The sequence below is a fragment of the Nomascus leucogenys genome, chromosome 6 (assembly GCF_006542625.1).
Source record: "Nomascus leucogenys isolate Asia chromosome 6, Asia_NLE_v1, whole genome shotgun sequence".
Classification (NCBI taxonomy): domain Eukaryota; kingdom Metazoa; phylum Chordata; class Mammalia; order Primates; family Hylobatidae; genus Nomascus; species Nomascus leucogenys.
This window is the reverse complement of record NC_044386.1, coordinates 101,665,956-101,686,846: the sequence shown is the minus strand read 5'-3', so window position 1 is coordinate 101,686,846 and position 20,891 is coordinate 101,665,956. Positions and strand designations below refer to the sequence as shown.

General features: G+C 37.5%; 1 protein-coding gene across 3 annotated transcripts in view; it reads left to right on the top strand.

Annotated features, from left to right (window-relative positions):
• LOC100580626 (elongation factor-like GTPase 1) overlaps positions 1 to 20,891 on the top strand; it is a 393,155-nt gene that overhangs the window by 299,970 nt on the left and 72,294 nt on the right. For all 3 annotated transcript variants that reach the window (XM_030814912.1, XM_030814913.1, XM_030814914.1), the window contains 3 exons: positions 3,302 to 3,453; positions 3,718 to 3,884; positions 8,988 to 9,126. In XM_030814912.1, coding sequence (XP_030670772.1) covers positions 3,302 to 3,453; positions 3,718 to 3,884; positions 8,988 to 9,126 — 458 coding nt within the window. The remainder of the gene's footprint in view (positions 1 to 3,301; positions 3,454 to 3,717; positions 3,885 to 8,987; positions 9,127 to 20,891) is intronic.

Sequence of the window (20,891 nt, the reverse complement as noted above, 5' to 3'; positions counted from 1 at the left end):
ATTATTATGCCTCTATTATTAATTACATTTTCTGTGAGCATTTTTCTTAATAATTCATCATATGTTTTTCTGATTTTAGTTTATTTCTGATAGTGTAATCCATTCTATTCCATGAAGATTTTAATGATTTTATTTTTGTCATTTGTTTTTTAACCAGTATATCAGGTTCAACAATTGTTATGTAATAATATAGTGTTTTCAGGTATACCTGGGCAAGGTCATCACCGTTACTTTGTTCTTTTCCATCTTCTAGCTGATTTTTTTTTTCATTAAGTTTTATTTTTTAAATTTGGGAAAATGTACCATTGAAAGTTGGTTTGATAGCATTTTCATCTCTGTTGTATTAGACATACAAGCCAGGAATAGCAGAGTTTTATTTTCCTTTAGTATAGAGTACAATGTATTAGTGATATGTGCCAGGGAGAAAAGTAAGGCAGGAAACAGGATTCGGCACCCACAAACCCTAAAAAATTTTTCCCTAACTTAGTGAAGACACTGACCTTTACTCACTGCTCGACAGTGCCGCTGTGGTTGTAAATGAAGTGTGGGACTGTTACAGGACTTTCTCCTTTGTTCTTGTGTTCTTGCCTCTTTTCTTTGCTTCTTCAAATTCACCTTCCAACCTGACATTTAATCTTCGGTCAACATTCTCACCTCTGGTCTCCTTCATCTCAGTATTAGTAACTATTGCCCCTTCAAGAAGTAACATCCATGGTTAGTTTAACTATAGCCTAAATAACTTAACACTCACAGCTGTTTCCTCACTAGTAGGGCCCCGTTTTCGTGTAATTAAATTTCTTTGTTCTCAACAAATGCTGGATACACAGTGGGTACTTTTTACCCATCCTTGCTGATTACTATCTGCTTTGTTCCCCTCTACCATCATTCCCAGTGCCCACAGCAGTGCATGGCACACAGTAGTCGTTAACTGGATGGATGGATAGATACATAGATAGACAGCAAGCATCTATACAGTTGATGCTTACTTAATGACTGTACATGCTGATTATTCCAGATCCCTTCATGAACTTAGGCAGATGAGGATTGAATCTGCAAGTTGAACAAATACACTTCTTTTTTCACTAAAACTAAAGTGAAATCACATTTATGTAAGATTATGATGTTATCTTTAATTCCTCCTGGAGGAAAGACATAACCTGGTGATAATGAGCATAGACTTTAGAGCCATACAGATCTGGATTTAAATTATGACTGCTCCATTTAATATCTGTGTGACGTTGGGTCTAGTTACTTAAGTTTTCAAAGTCTCCCTTTTCTTATTTGTAAAATAGGAATGTGATGTCTACTTCATTTAATTGTTGTGATAAATTATGTGCTATAATATATGTAGTGATTAACAGTCTCTGGATCATCGTGATAAACCTGTTGGAAGAGACCATTTCTCTTTAGATACTAGCAGGTACCTCTGATATTTTTTCCTTCCTACTCTAATAATAAAAATGTGTTCTGCATTTATCTTTTAATTCACACTTTTCAGATATTCATATGAGTTTTTAGCAAAAGTCTAGAAACAAGGAAAGTTGTCAAAGGATTGGTTGAAGGAACAGCTAGAGTGCTCAGCCTGGGGAAAAGAAGGGAGGCGGGGAAGGCATGAATGCAGGTGATTCAAAGGAAAGGGGAGGGAAGTAGGTTTGTTAGATGACGCTCCAGAGGAGAGAATTGCGGCCATGGGTAGAAATTGTGAGGAAGCAGAGTTCATTCTGTATTTGAAAGTTCTGACATTTAGAGCTTCCTATAATGAGGAGCTTGTCTCTTGCAGTGGTAATGTGGCCCCCTAGTGCCAGCAATTTTGATTGCTTGATGAGACACCTGACCAAGCCAGGCTCAAGGATTGTTTTTCATATTTTTGTATTCTATTGCACAGCCCAGTGACCTGCAGCAGAGTGGGTGTGAGTGGAAAGGCCTACTCTTGGAACTAAACTCATTGATTTTGAGGGACGGGTGCTAAGGAAGGCAGAAGTAGTGTCTAGTCCTGGATACTAGGACTAGAGAAGTCTTGTCCAGCAGGCAGATATCTGAAGAGTATAGCAGTGGACAGTCAATGATTTAAGCAGTCACCTTCCAGGTTAGCTTACATGAAATAGAAAAGTAGAAGGAGTTAGGCCACTGTGCATCAGGAGCCCTAAGGGTCTGTGGCCATTTGCAAGACAAGTAGGCAGAATGGCTACCTGCATGGCTTCCAGTGCTTACGGAGAGAGGAGGGGAATATGGCATGGCAAGGTGGGGAATGAAGGTTATCAGTTAGGTGTGAAGTCTGAGATTGGGAAATAAAGCAGGAATCATAATATCAAAGTTGAGGGTCAACACGGGAGAGGGGCACAAAGTGTTGGGACCAGGAAGAGTTGTCCAGCTTCCAGAGCTGGAGCATAAAGTTTGGACCAGAGGAGTGCCTGAGTGCTTTGATGCTCAGTCCTAGAGTATATGGCTAAAGATGCTGTTATTCTATCAGCCTTTGGACAGGGATTGGTCTTGTTCGTGTGTTGGGGTTGAGCATGCAGGTAGATTCATAAGGACCCCCCTACATGGGAAGGGAGCCAAGTCCTAGGAAATAGTCTACCTGCCTGGTTTCTACCTTCCAAACCCAAACTCCCAAACAGAATTTGTGTTCGACTTGGTGCTCCCCTTTTGTCAACACGTTTTTAGTATTAAAACTCTAAATACCTTCTCTGTGTCCTGACAGACATGAGGGTAATTCTTTAGGAAAAAGCTTAATTACCTTCCCCGCCCCCTGTCATTCTCACCTCCAGGGAAAACCACACATACGCACCCACACACTGCCTTTTCTGTGATGGTACTTCTTAGGTCTAACACAGTGGCTGATATTTCAGTTTGACCTTCTAGTCCTGATGAATTGCCAGTACTCATCATGACCTTGAACCCTTCCTCTTGAACCCCAGTTAGTGAGGCCTTATGCTTGTTTCCCTGCCAGAGTTGTTCCAAACCCCGATATCTGTCACTGTTTCCCTTCCTTCTTCCTGTTCTTTGCCTTTTCCAGAAGGAATATAGGTATCGGAGAAGGGTTCCATGCTGTTGTACATTGCTCCAGATGGGGACTTGGGCTCTTGCATGTCAGTTCATAAGCTCAGAATAGTTGGGACACAGCATTATTAGAGAGAGGCTGATAGGCCCTCTCCTATTGCTACAGACAGGGAGAGGACTTGGAGAAAACTGCCTGGAATGGAGCTGGGACCAATCTTCATCTTACCCAGCCATGTCAATACTTGCTGTTTCCCTACTTGGATAAACTGAGAGATGATAACATATTTGTGATATCCTGTAGGCCTCTCTCTCAAGAAGAAATTGCTCAGAGACGTGAGCGTGCAAGACAAAGGCATGCAGAGAAGCTTGCAGCAGCGCAGGGACAGGCACCCTTGGAGCCCACCCAAGATGGGAGTGCCCTTGAAACATGTCCAAAAGGAGAGGAGCCAAGAGGTATAGCTTTCCTAAGTAGGCTCTGTTGCAAAGTGTTTGCCTTTTTGCTTAACTTGGGACACTCATCCTTTAGTTCTTGAGCTTTTTAAGCTTTAATCATAGTTTTTATCAATATTCTTTCCATTCTTGGTGTTTTTTGTTTTTTTGTTTTTTTTTTCTGAAACTGGACCAAACATTTCATATTCACCCCTCCTTCTGTGTTTCCAGACAGTTCTTGAATTAAGAGGGCATTCTTGGCACTAATTATCTTTTTGTTTCTGTCAGGTGACGAGCAACAGGTGGAAAGGATGACCCCTAAACCTGTGCTCCAGGAAGAAAACAACCAAGAGTCTTTTATTGCATTTGCTCGGGTGTTCAGTGGTGTGGCTCGAAGAGGAAAGAAAATTTTTGTCTTGGGGCCCAAATACAGTCCTCTTGAGTTTTTACAAAGGGTAAGAATTGAAAGTAAAATATTTATGTATTGTTTCTCGAGGGTCTGATATCTTTTCACATTTTGTTGGGACTGGTGATTATCTTATTGGTAGATTTAGTTTGTCTTTGGAAAGGCACATTTGAGTGACTGTGTATCTCCTTTTGTGTTGCTTTGATAATATTTGTCATGTATGTCTCAATTAGTAGCATTTAGGAAACCAAATCAATATGTGGACCAAATTTTCAGGCCTTATTTAATTATAAGGCTTTTCTCTTCTAGGCAAGAATCACCTTGTGGTTAGAGAAAAGAACTGATAAGAGCAGATGTCATGCTGGAGCCAGGGCAACGGCTGATCTTTGAGAAATAGGAAGATCCAAAAACTAGCTGGCTCAGGCCAAAGGTGTGGGCAGTGAGCAGGGGATAGGCAGGCTTGCATGGCACACAGACCCTGAGTCTGGTCAGGAGGGTCTGTAAGTAGGTGAACAGGCAGCATCTAAAAATGCCTGAGCCAAGGGGCAAAACAGAGATCACAGGCTAGAGATGTCTCAGAACATTTTTGGAAGTAAGCAAGATATATACATTGTAATTATATCATAATTAAATAATAGAGGTAATAGGATGAAGACAGTACCAGAGGTCCAAGTAGCCAGTCTGGATCAGCACAAAACAGTAAGCTAGGAAATTGTCAGCTGGCGCCGTGGAGCATCATGAGCAGAAGAACACATGCTCCTCTCTGTGCAGGAAGCAGCCTGTCTGTAGATAAACCAGGGAAGCTGTGGTACTTGGCTACAAGTGAGAGAGAAGGAGGTAGCAGTTGAAGAAAATCTCTTCCATCAGTTTTTCTTTGCCTTGAATGCTTATTTCATGAGTGTTAGCAGTTTAATCCTTGGAGAGTGCAGTGCTTCGTGGCAGTGAAGCAGTCCTTGTTGAGCTATGGCATGTTCTAATTTGCCAGAAAGATCATAGCACTTGGTGTGTATAGGGTTATATTTTATGGGAGTCTGAAAGTGATACAATATGTATAAAAACTCATCTATGATTATCTTGGCTTGGACATAATTGATAGTCTGCTGTTTATCAGGAAGGGTCAAGTATCAGTTAATTTTTTTCTTTTTTGTGAAGGTAAGTGAGCAAGAAATTGTTATTTAGTGAAACATTGATTTATTTGGCATTACAAATTCCAGGAACAATCCAATTTATCTCTGCATAATGTGTCTTTGCTACAGGTTGAAATCAGTTGCTTATGTGTCTCATGTCTTAAGCAGTAATGATACAATACATTGACAGCTCAAATGGCTCCTTATTTCAGTAATCAGAGCACCATAAAACCTAATTCCAACTGCTTAAAAAAAAAACCTGAAATATTTCAGACCTACCTTCAAAGTAACCCCTACCCAGAATTTGTGTTCATCCTTTGTGTTAGTTTTCTGTTACTGCATATTACAGATTACAACAAATGTAGCAGCTTGAAACATTACATATTTTGTCATCTCACAGTTTCTATGAGTTAAAAAACCAGACATGGCTTAGCCGCATCTTCTCCTTAGCATCTCACAAAGCCACAGTCAGAATGTTGGCCAGGGTGCGTTCTCATCTGGAGGACTGACTGATGAAGAACCTGCTTCCAAGCTCACTAAAGGTTGTTGTCAGAATTCATATATTTGCACCTGTAGTACTGAGAGTCCCGATTTTTTCTGGCCATTGGCTGCCCTCAGCTCCTAGAGGCCACCTACAGTTTCTTGTCATGTGGACCTTCCCAACTTGGAGGCTTACTTCATCAAGCCATATAAGAGACTAGAAGGAGTCTCCTAGCAAGACAGAGTCCTGTATGATGGTATAGAATCACAGTATGACGTCTCATCACCTTTGCCGTATTCTGTTTGTTAGAAGAAGCAAGTCACAGGTCCCACTCACACTCGGGAAGGAGGTTTCTAAACAAAGGTGTGAACACCAGGAAGCAGGCATCATGGGAGGGGCACCTTTAGTCTGTCTGCCACATCCTTCTCTTGCTTTTCTTTATAGTTTTACAACCTGTGTATGTATTTCTAAAGAATATTGTCACATTTGCATGGTTTTGAAACTTTGTATAAATGGAATTTTACTGTAGTTATTCTACAACTTGCCTTTTTTTTAACTTAACATTGTGAGATTAATCTATGTTAATGCCTACTCCCATAGCTCGTTTATTGTTCAGTGTGGCATAGGATTCCTTTACTTAAATGTACATTCTATTTATACAATTTTTTTGGTTACTATATATTTGCTGTTTTCGTTGTTTTTTTTTTTTTTTTCAAATCTAAGCAATGCTACCTTGATTATTTTTGTATATATCTCCTCATGCACATTTACAAGAAATTCTAGGGAATATACCTATAGTGGAGTGGCCTTGGTAATCTTCTGCTTAACAAGATAATTCCAATTTATTTTCCAAAGCAGTTGTGATTTACACTCCCAATAGGAGTGTTTAACAGTTACAGTTGTTCCACATGCTCACCAAAATTTGGTTTTGTTAGGCTTTTGATTTGTGCCAGTCTGATGGGTATGATAAGGTGTTTTGCGGTTTTTGTTTACATTTTCCTTATTACTCTTTTAATGTGTTTATTGATCAATCTTGTGTTCTTATGTGAAGATATTAATAGTTCTTGGAGTCATTTCTCTGTTTTTCTATTATGCTACTTTATTGTTTTAAATACTGCTTTTCAGATGTCCTTTGTATATTCTGGATACGAATTCCTTGTCAGTTTTGAATTTTGCAAATTTCTTCTCCAGTGTAAAACTTGTTTTTACTTTCCGTTTGGTACCTTTTAATAGGCAGAAGTTATTAATGTAAATGTACTCGAATTATCATTATTTTATGGGTTTTGCTTTTTGTATCTTAAGAAAATTGAGACTGAGTCTATATTGAAGTCACAAAACTTTCTCTTATGTTTTCTTCTAAAGTTTAATATTTTACCTTTCATGTTTAAATATTTAATTCAATGTTTGTGAAGATGGCATCCAGGTTCATTTTTTCCTCATTTTAATGTCCAGCTGTGGCTGGGCGCAGTGGCTCATGCCTGTAATCCCAGCACTTTGGGAGGCCGAGGTGGGCGGATCACGAGGTCAGGAGATCGAGACCACGGTGAAACCCCGTATCTACTAAAAATACAAAAAATTAGCCGGGCGTAGTGGCGGGCGCCTGTAGTCCCAGCTACTCGGGAGGCTGAGGCAGGAGAATGGCGTGAACCCAGGAGGCGGAGCTTGCAGTGAGCCGAGCTTGCGCCACTGCGCTCCAGCCTGGGCGACAGAGCGAGACTCCGTCTCAAAAAAAAAAAAAAAGAAAAAAAAATGTCCAGCTGTTCCAACATTATTGAATAGTCCATCTTTATCCACTAATTTGCTTTGTCCACTCTGTCAGAAATCAGATTATTACCTATGTACATAGATCTGTTTCTGGACTAATTTTATTTTTTCTGGTTGTCTCTGTCTCTGTTCAATGCTGTCTTCATTTTTAAATGTTTTGACATCAAAAAAACCAAATCCCTTTACGTGTTTTTCTTTGTTAGTGTCTTGTTTGTTCCTATTTGCTCCTATATATCAAGTTTATGGTCAGCTTGTCTGTTTCTATGAAAAGCCCTGTTGAGGCTTCGATTGGAATTACTTTATGTCCGTACACCTATTTGGCATGAAATCAACATTTTATAATACAGCATCTTTCCATCCATGAATGTATTAGTTTTATTTTTCTGTTTATTTAGGTCATTTTAAATGTTTTTCATGAAGTTTTATAGTTTTATTTATAAAGAGTTTTTGTCACTTTTTTAGATTTTGTTGCTATTCTGAAAATCATTTTAAATATACATATTTTCTATTTATTGCTATTTATTCTATTTATGCATTTTCTATTCCTAATTATAGAAGTATAATTAACTTACTGATCTTGCATTTTTGCCACCTTGCTAAGCTGTCTTACTAATTACAACTTTTCTGTAGCTTGTTTTAAGTGGATGGTCATATTGTGTAGATAATTCCATTTCTTTCTATTCAGTTCTTATAATTTTTCTATCTCTCCAGCCCATCATTAGAGCTACTTTGAGAGTTGTCATTGTATCAGAACACATACATTTAGATATAACATGTGCCTGAAAGGTCATCATTTTCATGAAGTTTCTAGAGTCTACCCTAGCACAGGGGCCTCTCCTTCCTCTGAACCTTTATGAATTTACTTGCCTGTACTACCTTTTCGTTGGTCACTCTATGCTTGTGATGTTAATAATCTTTGTATATGTTGTATCTCAGCCATTTTTTCTCTTCATAGCATTAGGGCAGCACCCCAGGCCTATGAGCACCAAAGATAGGTTGGTTGGTTAATTGAAATGCTTTCTGGATACTTGCATTTATATGGTGGATATATTTCTGAAGACTTCACACAATGCAAAATTTGAATCATTTCAGATGGTATTTCCATAAGAATAAATATGATGTACGGCGAGCTAATAAATCTAATGTACTTGTACTTGTATATTTTTGCTGTAAATGTACTCTGTCCTCTCATTAGTGTTCCTAATATATCACAGCATGCTCTTCCATATGAACAATATAGCATATAATAGCAGTTTGGCCTTTTTTTTTTTTTTTTGCATTTTTATCATATCTAACTACCCTTCCAAAGTTATTTTTATATGTTACTTGGCACTAGCACCAGCCCTTGTTGAATACTTGAAGAACATTATAAATAAGAGTAAAACAACTTTAAAGTATAATAGTAATAATGAGTGTTCAAATAATAGCACAGTAGTCACCAGAACTGGTTTATGACATGGTTCACATAAATAACCAGGGGCTGTGAAGATCAGCTAAAGTGACAATACTAGATCACAAGAGAATTTATGTTACTTAGCCATAAAGCTAATGATTAAATGGGAATCCAGACAATTTTTTAGTATTTGAGAAGTTTCAATATTTCAAATTTTATTCATAAAGTGAGACATATTTTATCATACCATTTCAGATGTTCATATTTCAGGTTTACATGAAATGTTGCTATACCGTATCTTACTGATGAATAAAAATAACTTTACAAATACCAATTAATGCTTCCAAATGCCTCCTAACTTGTCTTCAATCATTTTTCTTTGCCCAGGTACCATTAGGCTTCTCAGCTCCACCAGATGGCCTTCCCCAAGTCCCCCACATGGCATACTGTGCTCTGGAAAACCTGTATCTTCTGATGGGAAGAGAACTGGAATATCTAGAGGAGGTACCTCCAGGAAATGTGCTAGGTAGGGTGATGCTGTTTATTATATCCTTACTGCATTCTAGGAGATTATCTAACATGTCACTGAAAATTTAGTGAAATTTTTGAAGGGAATAACTTTTATTCTTTAGTTTGATAATTTTTTTTCTAGTATCTTTAACTTAGTACATTTGAGTAACTAACAGGAGATCAGTTACTTGCTGTGAATTATAGTAGCTCTGTTTTAAAAATGTATTGCTTAAGTAATTTGTAAGTGCTCTAGCCTAAGCTGGAGTTCCATTTATTTCAGAGTGAGAGGGGAAATTCCTGCTCACATAAAGTCAATCTAGATGACTAAGGCATTTCTGGTTCCACAGATTAGATTCTAAATTGTTGGAAACTATTCTGACGTAAAGGTCTATTTAAACTCATTGCTTTTTTCCCAATGCTTTTATCCTTTGAATATTGCTTTGCTAAGATTAGTTGATTGTCAGTTTATATCTGTAAATATTACTCTTCATCTCCTTAATGTTATCACTTGTTTGACTTCTGCCCTCCATGTGCAGAATTCACTTTTTGAGTTTTTTAGTGCAACCCTAAAGACTCAGATTAAGAAATTTCTCTTGGATCCAGAGTGTATTGTAGAATACTGTATCCCGTTGTACTGTTAGATTCTGAACCCTTAGGGTCATTGTCAGCTATAGAGCTATTTATTGAGTGATTGCTTGGTTTGGGAATTCTCCGCTTTTTAGAAAAAGGTTTAACTTTTTTAAAAAAGGTCTAGTCTGTTGGTGCAGAATAGCTAATGGTTTGTCTGGATTTTATAAACTGGAATCCCAAAAATTTGCCAAAGCATGTTGCTATTCACCTACAGAGATATATTCTTTTCTTTATTTAATTTTTTGGCACGAAATTTGTAGAATGCTTAGCTTCTCATCAGTGTTACCTATTTTCTTCCATCCCTTTGGAAAATGCCATTTAACCTTAATAATTGATAAACCTTATTAAGCTGCGACAGCCAGCTTTATCAGAAAGGACATTGGAAGAATGGAAAACAACCTACTTTTGTTCATAAGCCTTCCTTGAGATTACTGTATTGCTCACATTAAATGGAACGTGAAGTATAAGATCTCCAGCATGATGCTCAAGGGAAAGAAAAGGTATTCTGCTGAGTGAATGGTTTTTATACGATCTTCTCTAATTAAGTCCTGGTGTTTGTGTTGTTTCCTTAGTAGAGGATGAGATTGAGGGATGCATTAGTTTCTGGTTTTCTTTTTTCTTTCTGTTGCTGAATTTCTAGATGCTTTCCAGGATTGAGGTTAAGTGGTGTATAAGGAGAGATACCATTTCTCTCTCTTCTGCTTTCCAAGGCAGCCTTGGCTCTGCCATATGGTACAGGGAGACAAACCTACTATAAGCTAAAATTTTTCATTTATTCTTGGAGAAGAGATATACCTTGATGTCTTTTACTGACCTTTTAAAAAACTGAGATGGTAGCACAACATGGGGTAAGGATGAAGGTGACTAAATCTTTGTTTACCAAATTTACTTATATAAGACTAAGCCTGATGGACAACCAACCACTTTAGGACAAAATGGATTGAAGAGGAAAAGCCAGATTTATTTCCTATAAGAGTTAGGATTGTATTTAGCTGCAAGTAACCAGAAAACCAACTGCATAGTCTTAAACTTCACTCAGTAGAAAGCCCAAGGGTGGACAGTCCAGAACTGGTGTCATGACTCTTCTGTGTCATCAGGGAGTCAGTGGCTCAGCATGTGGCTTTTGTCCCCGTGGAAGCAAGATGGCCTTTTATCTCTGAGAATCATACCCACGTTCCTTGCAGGAAGAGAGCACAAGGGTCAAGACCTTCTAACAGGATTAATGTTTTTATTTGGAAAGAAATGCCTCTCTAGTGACTTGTGTCTATATTCTCATTTTTGTAATTTTGTCATATGTCCACTCCTAGCTGCCAGGGAGGCCTGGGATTGAGTGTTTTACTCTTCCAGCCTCTGTAGTTAAGGCAAAAGATATTGGGGTTGTGAATGGCTTTTGAATAGCCAGTCCACACTCTTAGCTGCATTCGCCTTCCATTCACCTGGTGATGCCTGAGGTGCCTCCATTAAGGTTCTGTTTTCTTTACATTAAATAGAAAGATAGTCCACTAGAAGGATTTTGAGTGTAACATTGAAGGAATTGGAATGCAGCCAGCCACTTTGATGGGGCTTTTTGAATTGAAACATAGAGTAATTGTTTTTCTTTTATTAATTGAAATCTGATTGAGTCCCCTGCATGGCTAGAAAGCATGAGTATACCAAAATTCTGGCCATAGTTTTGCCACTAACTAGTTTTATGGCCTCATGCCAGTTATGTAACCTTGCTGGACTTGTTTTCCCAAATGACTTGGACTAGAGCAATGATTACTAATACTTCTTATGATAGAAATAGAACAGCCACTTTTAATTTTGTATAAGAAGACTCTGGATTCCCAGGGATACTTTTATTTATCCTAACTGGGATTTGTCATAATCCAAAACTTTAAAGATTAAACATTAAATAACATTGCATGGAGTACATTTTATTGCTGTAGCTGTGAAATACTAACAAAATTGTATTTGTAATTTTTTTGGTAAAATACAAACAGAATTGAAGTTTCAAATTGTCATTATATGATGGCAGGTTGACATCCTAGGTGGAGATGGAGTGAGATAAACATTTTTTGCTTAAGTCATGAAGATCTTCCCTGGATTTTGTCGGTTTCCCAGTGGCTTAAAAAAAGTTCTAAACTAGATTATCTTCAAGATCGCTTCTAGCTTTTAACATGTAGGCTGTGTTTCTTAAAGAAAAATCTTATTTGAGTAATTAGGATATTTCCCTCCCTACTGTTTATTAGGAGGAAGAGTAAATGTTTTGATATGATTATTTGGGTTGATTGATAACCCATTTTAATGGCTTCCTTAAAACATCTTGAACTGCTTACCTGCCTCAAAGTCATAGAATTACCTTTTTAGGCAAATTTTACTTGTTCCTTGATTAAAAATATGTAGCATACGTTAACAGTAGCAGCAGTCTCATAAGCTAGGGTGTTTAATAAAAGCAACTTTTCAAAGCTAGGAGTAAGTTTAAGACAGGACAGAAGAGGCCAGAGAGTCTAGTGTGTGTGTGTGTGTGTGTGTGTGTGTGTGTGTGTATTTTTTTTTTTTTTTTTTTTTGAGACAGCGTCTCACTCTGTCACCCTGGCTGGAGTACATGGGCACAATCTCGGCTCACTGTAACCTCTGCCTCCCGGGTTCAAGCAATTCTTTTGCCTAAGCCTCCTGAGTAGCTGAGACTACAGGCATGCGCCACCATGTCCGCCTAATTTTTTGTATTTTTATTAGAGATGAGGTTTCACCATGTTGGCCAGGCTGGTCTTGAACTCCTGACCTCGTGATCTGCCTGCCTCGGCCTCCCAACATGCTGGGATTACAGGCATGAACCACCGTGCCCAGCCGAGAGTCTGGTATATTAAGGAGTGAGAAGAAAACTGCCCAAGAGAAGGCTAGCTGGTGGCCACAGGTAATAAATGCTGGGATTCTAGCTTTGGGCTTTCTAGGGTGAGTTGACTGAGACCAGGTATGTCAACACATTTTTTTTTTCATTGAAACAGATTTGTCTTCTCAGGTAGTTTTGAAATGGAAAGAATAAGATGGCTGCATTGGGCTGAAATAATCTATATGTTCCAATTACCTGTTGTTGCATAATAATTAACACTCAAAGCCTAGTGGCTTAAAATAATGGTGGTTCTTATTTTTTCAAGCATCTGCCATTCTGGCATGGTTTGGTGGGAATAGCTTGTCTTTTCCACGTGATCTCTTTTTTTTTTTTTTGGAATGGAATTTCCCTCTTGTCGCCCAGGCTGGAGTGCAATGGCGTAATCTTAGCTCACTGCAACCTCTGTCTCCTGGGTTCAAATGATTCTCCAGGTTCAGCCTCACAAGTAGCTGGGATTACAGGCACCCACCACAACGCCAGGCTAATTTTTGTATTTTTAGTAGAGATGGGGTTTCACCATGTCGGCCAGGCTGCTCTCAAACTCCTGACCCCAGGTGATTTGCCTGCTTCTGTCTCTCAAAGTGCTGGAATTACAGGTGTGAGCCACTGCACCTAGCCCCACATGATATCTATTGAGACGGCCCAAAGCCTGGGGGCTAAAGTCATATGGAGGCTATTTCAAGCACATGTCTGGAGGCTGATGCCAGTTGTTGTCTGGAACCTTGTTTGGGAGTAGAACTAAGGCCTTTCCATATGGCTGCTTGGCTTCCTTACAGCATGGTGGCTAAGTTTTACGGGTGAGCGACCCAACAGGGAGAGCCAGGAGGCAGGTATATCACCTTTTATGACCTAGCCTTCAAAGCCTTCAGCCCCACTTCTGCCACATTCTGTTTATTAGAAGTGAGTCACTGCAACTGGCCCCTGTTCAAAGGGAGGGAACTGACTCTGCCTTTTGATGGGAGGCATGTCAAAGTATTTGTGGGTATGTTTTAAAACGACCACATTGCTAATCGTAGATAATTTCTTGTTTCCTTTTGCATTTTAACAGACTCATGACAGGACACATATAAAGAGATGTTCATAGTGATCCGGGCACGCCTGTAAACTTCATCATTTTTTTACTTTTGTTAAACTTTGAGAAAAAGTTGTAATTTCTATGTAATAGGAAAATAGTGGAGACCAATATGATTGGTACCCATATGCTTTTCATCATAAATGATATGGAGTCAGTAAATTTATCAAGTGCAGATGAAAATTTTTGTTGGAAAAGGAAATGAAAACATTACATGGCATTCTTGGACAATTCAGCATTATTCAGTCAAAGTCCGAAGGAAAGTTCTTTTATTGGCACTTGAAAAATGCAGATTTCACATTGGAACTCAGCTATAAGTCACTTAGAGAACTTATATGTGCTGATAAGTGTAGAATATATTTTGTGGTCTGGAAATAGTTGATTTAAAGTTTAAAGTTATTTAATTCTAACCTGATGTTTATAAAGTTGGTATAGATGGGACCAGAGAGACCTCACCATGTTTAGCACACAATAGCCTTTTGTTCTTTTCCCTACTGAGAATATCTCTAAAAATAAATGTTTGCTGCAGGCTCCTTTTAAAATGTGAGGGGAAATTGAATTAGGATTCCAAATCTTTAGCCTTTTCATATACTCCTTTAGATCTCTTCCATATGGTTAAATCTTTAAAAGTTCAGGGGCATATTCTGAGAGGAAACATGATATTCTTCTTTTCACAGCATGAGGAAAATAATAAATATTAATTAGCCTTTTTCTGAACTGGTTTTAGTTCTGCCATGGTTGGTTGCTGGGTCAATAGGAAGTCAGTGTTGATAATCTGTGTGTGTGTGTATGTGTGTGTGTGTGTGTGTGTGTGTGTGTGTGTGTGTATGTGAGAATCCTTAGTCACGTGGGGTAACCTAGGAGTCAGAAACCTTTGAAGGGTTTTACTAGCAAATTTGATTTAATTTATTTCAAGGGAAAGCTCAGTAGAATTTGGTTTTTAAAACTTTGTGATACTTTTATAATGTTTTAAATTCACTTGCTGGTGAGTTTCTTTTAAATGTACTTTATTATCAACATTTCCATTTGAAGATAATCTATTTTAATCAGTGAAAACCTAATAGTCATTTCTTAGTTTTAAGAGTTTCAACTGATTTTAATGGCTTTTCTTTTACAGTTAAAAATGATTTTATTCTTTTTCCTAATAGTGTGTCATATTTCTTTTTATTTTCATATTGCATATAAGAATATGGTACCTAATAATAATTACAGTTGCTATTTTGTCTAGTTCCTTCCGGACTTTAATGGGAATGCTTCTGGTGTTTTAGTTTCAGGTTTGCTGATGCCTGTTGATTCATGATGTCTCTTATTTATCGTGCTGGGGAAGTATTTTTTTTTTTTTAATAATCAGGAATGGATACTCAATTTTATTGATGCATTCTTAGTATCTGAAGACAAAGTTATAGAGTTTTTCTCCTTGCTGTAATTGATGTCATGAATTATATTTAATTTCCTGATTATTAAGGCGTCCTTGCATTCCTACGTAAAAAAAACAGCCTTCAATCATTGCATATTCTTTTCAACCCCTATTAGGTTCAACGTACTAGCATTTTATACAGAATTTTCTAGCATTATAAGTTAAAATGGCCATAATTTTCTTGGTATCATAATACCAAACTGGGAAGCTTTCGTTTTTTTACCCTCTATAGCTGCACTCACTCTCCATTGGTAGCCACTAGGTACATTCACTTACTTAAATTTAAATAGATTGAATTCAAATAACATTAAAAGTTTACCCATCAGTTGCACTAGCCATATTTCAAGTGCTTAATAACTATTTGTGGCTAGTGGTTACCGTATTGTATAGTGCTGCTCTTGAGAAATGTGTATATGATGTAAGAATTACCTTTTCTTCAAAAGTTTTGAAATAGTTCACTTGTAAAACTAACTGGGCTCGATGCATAAAATACTTGATTCTTTCTATCTGGTAAACTATCTTTTTCATTTTCAGTTCTGTATATTTGTGTTTTCTTGTTTGATTTCTTTATTATAAAATTTGTCTTTATTTTAATATAGTTTTATATATAGTTAATGTTTTAAAGTTCTTTTTAAAAGATAACTTTCAGTATAGTGCAAACCATAATGTTGGTCCATTTGAAAATGCAGATAAGGCCGTGTGCCATGGCTCACGCCTGTAACCCCAGCACTTTGGGAGGCCGAGGCAGGTGGATCACCTGAGGTCAGGAGTTCAAAACCAGCCTGGCCAACATGGTGAAACCCCATCTCTACTGGAAATAGAAAATTCGCCGGGTGTGTGGTGAGTGCCTGTAATCCCAGCTCCTCAGGAGGCTGAGGCAGGAGAATCCCTTGAACCCAGGGGAGGCAGAGGTTGCAGTGAGCTGAGATCGCGCCATTGCATTCCTGCCTGGGTGACAAGAGCGAAACTCCTTCTTAAAAAAAAAAAAAAAAATCAATCAATCAATTATTCTTAACTTTGAAAATGCAGATAAGCTGAATAAGAGTTATTGCTTACTATAGGGGTAACCGTCAGTCTTTTTCTGTCCATATATGTGCATATTTTTTTAAATTGTGGTAAGAAAACACAACATAAAATTTACCATCTTAACTATTTTAAAAAGTATACAGTTCAGTAGCATTTTTTTAATTTAAAAATCATACTTCCTATACTGTTTCTTAACCTGTATATTTTTCTCTTGGAGACAATCCCTTCTCTGAATATAGCTTTCCCTGCCTTCGTTTAAATGCATTTGCTGCAACTTTCAGAATAGTGTTAAATAGTGGTGCAATAAAAATCTGTTTTTCATTTGTTAAGTTAGAGGAATTTATATATACATGTTATCTATATATGTTATATATGTATATATACATGTACACACATAAATACATATGTATATGTTACCCTGAGATTAGGGCTAGTTTTTATAATGAAAAGGAAGTATTGTCCTTTTTCTGTTTACTAGGTTAATTTTTAAAATGTGGGTAGATAATGAGATTTATCAAATGGTCTTTTCTACATCTTTCACATGACACATACGAGGGTTTTATTTTGGATCCACTTACGCCATGAATCATGTTAACACATTTCCTAATATTAAGCCAGTTTTTATTTCTGGAATACAGTATTAGATGAGTATATTTCAAGTATGTTATTGAGCAGTGAACTCAGTTTGTCAGTAGTTTAGTAAAATGTTTATATTTGTAAGTTTGGTCTGTAGTTTTTTGTGTATATTTGTATTTGTGGAGTTTTGATATCAGCATTATATTAGGTGCATGAAACAAATCACAAATTAGGGGATGGTTTTTATTGTTCTCTAGTCTGTTTAAATGGCATAGGAATTTTCTGGTCCCTAAAATTTTGGGTATTAGCACCCATGAAATCAGCTATATTTGGTTAGTTGTTAATTGTTATTGTCCCTTTCAGGTTCTTTTTACTGTTTCTTATGTCAGTTTTGGTACTTTATGCTCATAGATAATCAGGTTGACTATCCAGTTTATTTGTAATGGAGACCAGTATTAATATTGATAATATTCATGACAATAATTAACATCAGTTAGGGCTTACTGTGTGCTAGAAATTATACTAAATGTTTGGAAGTGATTATCTTCTTTATTCCCTGCCTGGAGATACATACATTTCACAGATGGAAAAATTGACACAAAGATTAAGTAACTTTCCATGATCCCATAATAATGTTTATTAAGATGGGATATTTATCTACTTCTGTATCTGTAGTTATTTAATCTCTTTGTTTCCATATTACTTGAGTTTTTTTCCTTTTCTCTTGGTGTCTTATTGATGACCTGTTACATTGTGTCTTTCCTTCTGCCCTTAAAGAACCCATTCTTTATATACTATAATTCTTCTAATATATTATGTATTATCTTTAAGTCTTGGTTCCTGCTTATCATAGATGGCTTTATATTTTAATTTTCTAATTTAGATTTGGTTTGTTTTTTCCTCAAAGGAAGTCATTTATGATCTGAATCTTAGTATAGTTTGGAATGAATTTCTTTGATTTGATATGCTATATTCTGTTTATCATATTTTTATGTGTACTCTTATTCATCGCTTTGCAACCAGTGGATTATGGTTGCCTTTTACAGATGTGACAAGCCACTGATTTCTTTAGCTCTTGAAGCTGCTGAGCAGATTATGGGAAGGCTGGGGGTCCCCTTGTCTATCACCCAGATCAGATTGTTAGCATACAGGTTGATAAAATGCTGATTTTACAACTTAAGATGTATCTGTTAATTCTCATTTTCACTGTCTGAAGTAACTGGCAATGACTATATAAGTTCTTTGAATACATAGATTAATACAGCTTCATAATCTAATAACTGTTTATCTACTAATAAGCCCATTGCTGCTGTAGATATTATGTAAGAACAAAGGACTATTTGATGGGAATTTTCTTCCCCACCATCTTCAAAGAGTATATTCCTCTTTTACTCTTAAATGACATTTAACAATGCAGAGGCCAGATAATTAGGGAAGATGAAATAAGAGATAATTGGAACAGTTTTTGTTGAAATTTGTCAGTTAAAGAAAGGAGCAAAATGGGTCAACAGTTTGAAGGAATAGTTGAGTCAAAGGAGTGCGTGTGTGTGTGTGTGTGTGTGTGTGTGTACATGTATTTACTGGAGTTTGATTATACTTGTTATATCAGTGGAAAAGAGGTAGGAAAAGAGGAAAGATAAAAGATGCAATGAAAAACTTAAATGATTAATAATACAAGGTTTATAGTCTCTCCCAACTCAACAGTGTAGAAAACATAGCCATTTGTTAAGAAGGAAAGTTTGAGACAGAATAAGATTCTGAAAACTGGTAGATGCATAGAAAAGCCACAACGAGCATTTGCTAGCAAATCATTAGATTATACCTTGACTAAATTGGACGGTAATGAGGTTCTGTGAAGAAGTGGAGATGGGGGGAGTCCAGTGAGCATTACACAGACATAGAAATATAAGACTGTCTTGAGTAAAGTGCCAGAGGCTATTCATGATTTGAGGCTTCCCTAGTTATAAGCTTGGAGGAAATGCTTGTGAGACCATCTTCTCCAAGCATTAGGTCCTCTTGCTTCTTGTTGGGAGAGAGGGGACAGTCTCCCCTGCCATAGAGCCACCTCCTGCAAACTCAAGTTAGAACTTACACATAATAATGAATAGCCTACAGATCATATTCTCTTCCAAAGATATGCTGGAAACATACTTAGTGAGTTGAGTATTTATCAGCATAGTTGTCATGCCAACACTGGGCAGGCCAGAGAGGCCAGAGCCTGGAATTTAGCTAAACTAATAAGACACTAGCAGGTCAAATGTCAGATATAGGAAGCAGGAAGGAGTAGATGGGTAGTAATGGGCCAAGCAAAGGTCATGCTCAGGGAACAGATAGTGAGACATTTGACCTCTATTCTTAGTATTTTTAGCACATGACAGAATGGGGAAATAATTTGACATTTATATGGTTTCATGCAGGTTGGGAAGATATCCTTGATGGTTCACACATGGTCTTCTTGTTGATAAGTTCAGATTTGATTTTTTCCAACAGAAAAGCAAGTGATTGTCAAAAGGGCTTTGAAGAAGGTGGAAATATAGTCTCTTATGCCCATAAATTGATATAGTCCGATTGGAGTGCAAGTTGTAAGGCAGGGGTAAATTGGTTAAGTAGATTTTTTTTTTTTAGTTTCCAAAAGAAAAGGTATTTTTTTAAAGACTATGAAGATAGCTTGGGGAAAAGGTGATTTTCAGTTATAACAGTAAGTATGAATTTTGAGTAGTGGCAGTTACTATAAAGACTTGGCAGTTATTATAAAGACTTGGCAGGTCTTTCGGTCTTTCCAGAAAGTGTAAAGTATATGATTAGGAGAAAGGTGATATTGGATAGAGAAACATGTTTCTAGTATGACCTGAAACATGACATGTGGCGGACATTAGATATGAAGTAATCAAGGAAATGCATTTTAAAATCTCGGTGAGATGTCGTTTCATAACCATTAAAATGACAGAAATGTTAAAATCTGACAATGTTCTGTGTTACAGATATGGAGCAGTTCAAACATTTGTAAACTGTTGTTGTAAACTGATACAACCACTTTAAAAAATACTTGACAACAGGGTGTAGCAATCCCACTTCTAGGAGTATATCTTAGAGGAGCTTTAAGTACACTCTTAAACAAAGAGACAAGTACAAGGATATTTATAGTAGCACTGTTTATGAAAGCAGAAAAAGGGCCATTGGCAGAAGAATGGATAAGTAGACTATGGTGTAAAATGGAATATTATACATTCGTGAAAATGAATGAAGTACATTATATGTATCAACTTCAGTCTCACAAATAGAATTAATTTTAAAAACAAGCAAGTTGCAGCCCATTTATATAAAGGTTAAAAATATGTGGCCGGGCGCGGTGGCTCACGCCTGTAATCCCAGCGCTTTGGGAGGCTGGTGGGGGGGGGGGGGTGGATCACGAGGTTGGGAGTTCAAGACCAGCCTGGCCAACATGATGAAACCCCATCTTTACTGAAAATACAAAAATTAGCCGGGCGTGGTGGTGGGCACCTATAATCCCACCTACTCTGGAGGCTGAGGCAGAGAATTGCTGGAACCCGGGAGGCAGAGGTTGCAGTGAGCCGAGATTGCGCCACACGCCACTGCGCTCCAGCCTGGGCGACAGAACGAGACTCCATCTCAGAAAAACCCGAAAAACAAAACATGTACATGCCATATATTGTTTAAGAACAGATATATATGTAATAAATAAATAAATGCACAGATAAATAAACAGTAAGTACAAGATAATGGTTATCTTGAGAGAGGACATGACTGAGGAGAAATACACAAGTATTGGTTAAGGTCTGTTTCTTAAGATGAGTAGTGGATCTATATTGTCTGTTTTAGTTTCCTTTTACCTGTTTTTATATCTTAAATATTAACGAATTTTTTCTTTAAAAAATTAGGGAACAGTCCGGGCATGGTGGGTCATGCCTGTAATCCCAGCATTATAGAGACTGAGGCGGGTGGATCACAAGGTCAGGAGTTAAGAGACCAGCCTGGCCAATATAGTGAAACCTCATCTTTACTAAAAATGTAAAAATTAGCCAGGTGTGGTGGCACATGCCTGTAACCCCAGCTACTCGGGAGGCTGAGGCAGGAGAATCACTTGAAACCGGGAGGTGGAGGTTATAGTGAACTGAGATCGCACCACTGTACTCCAGCCTGGACGACAGAGAAAGACTTCGTCTCAAA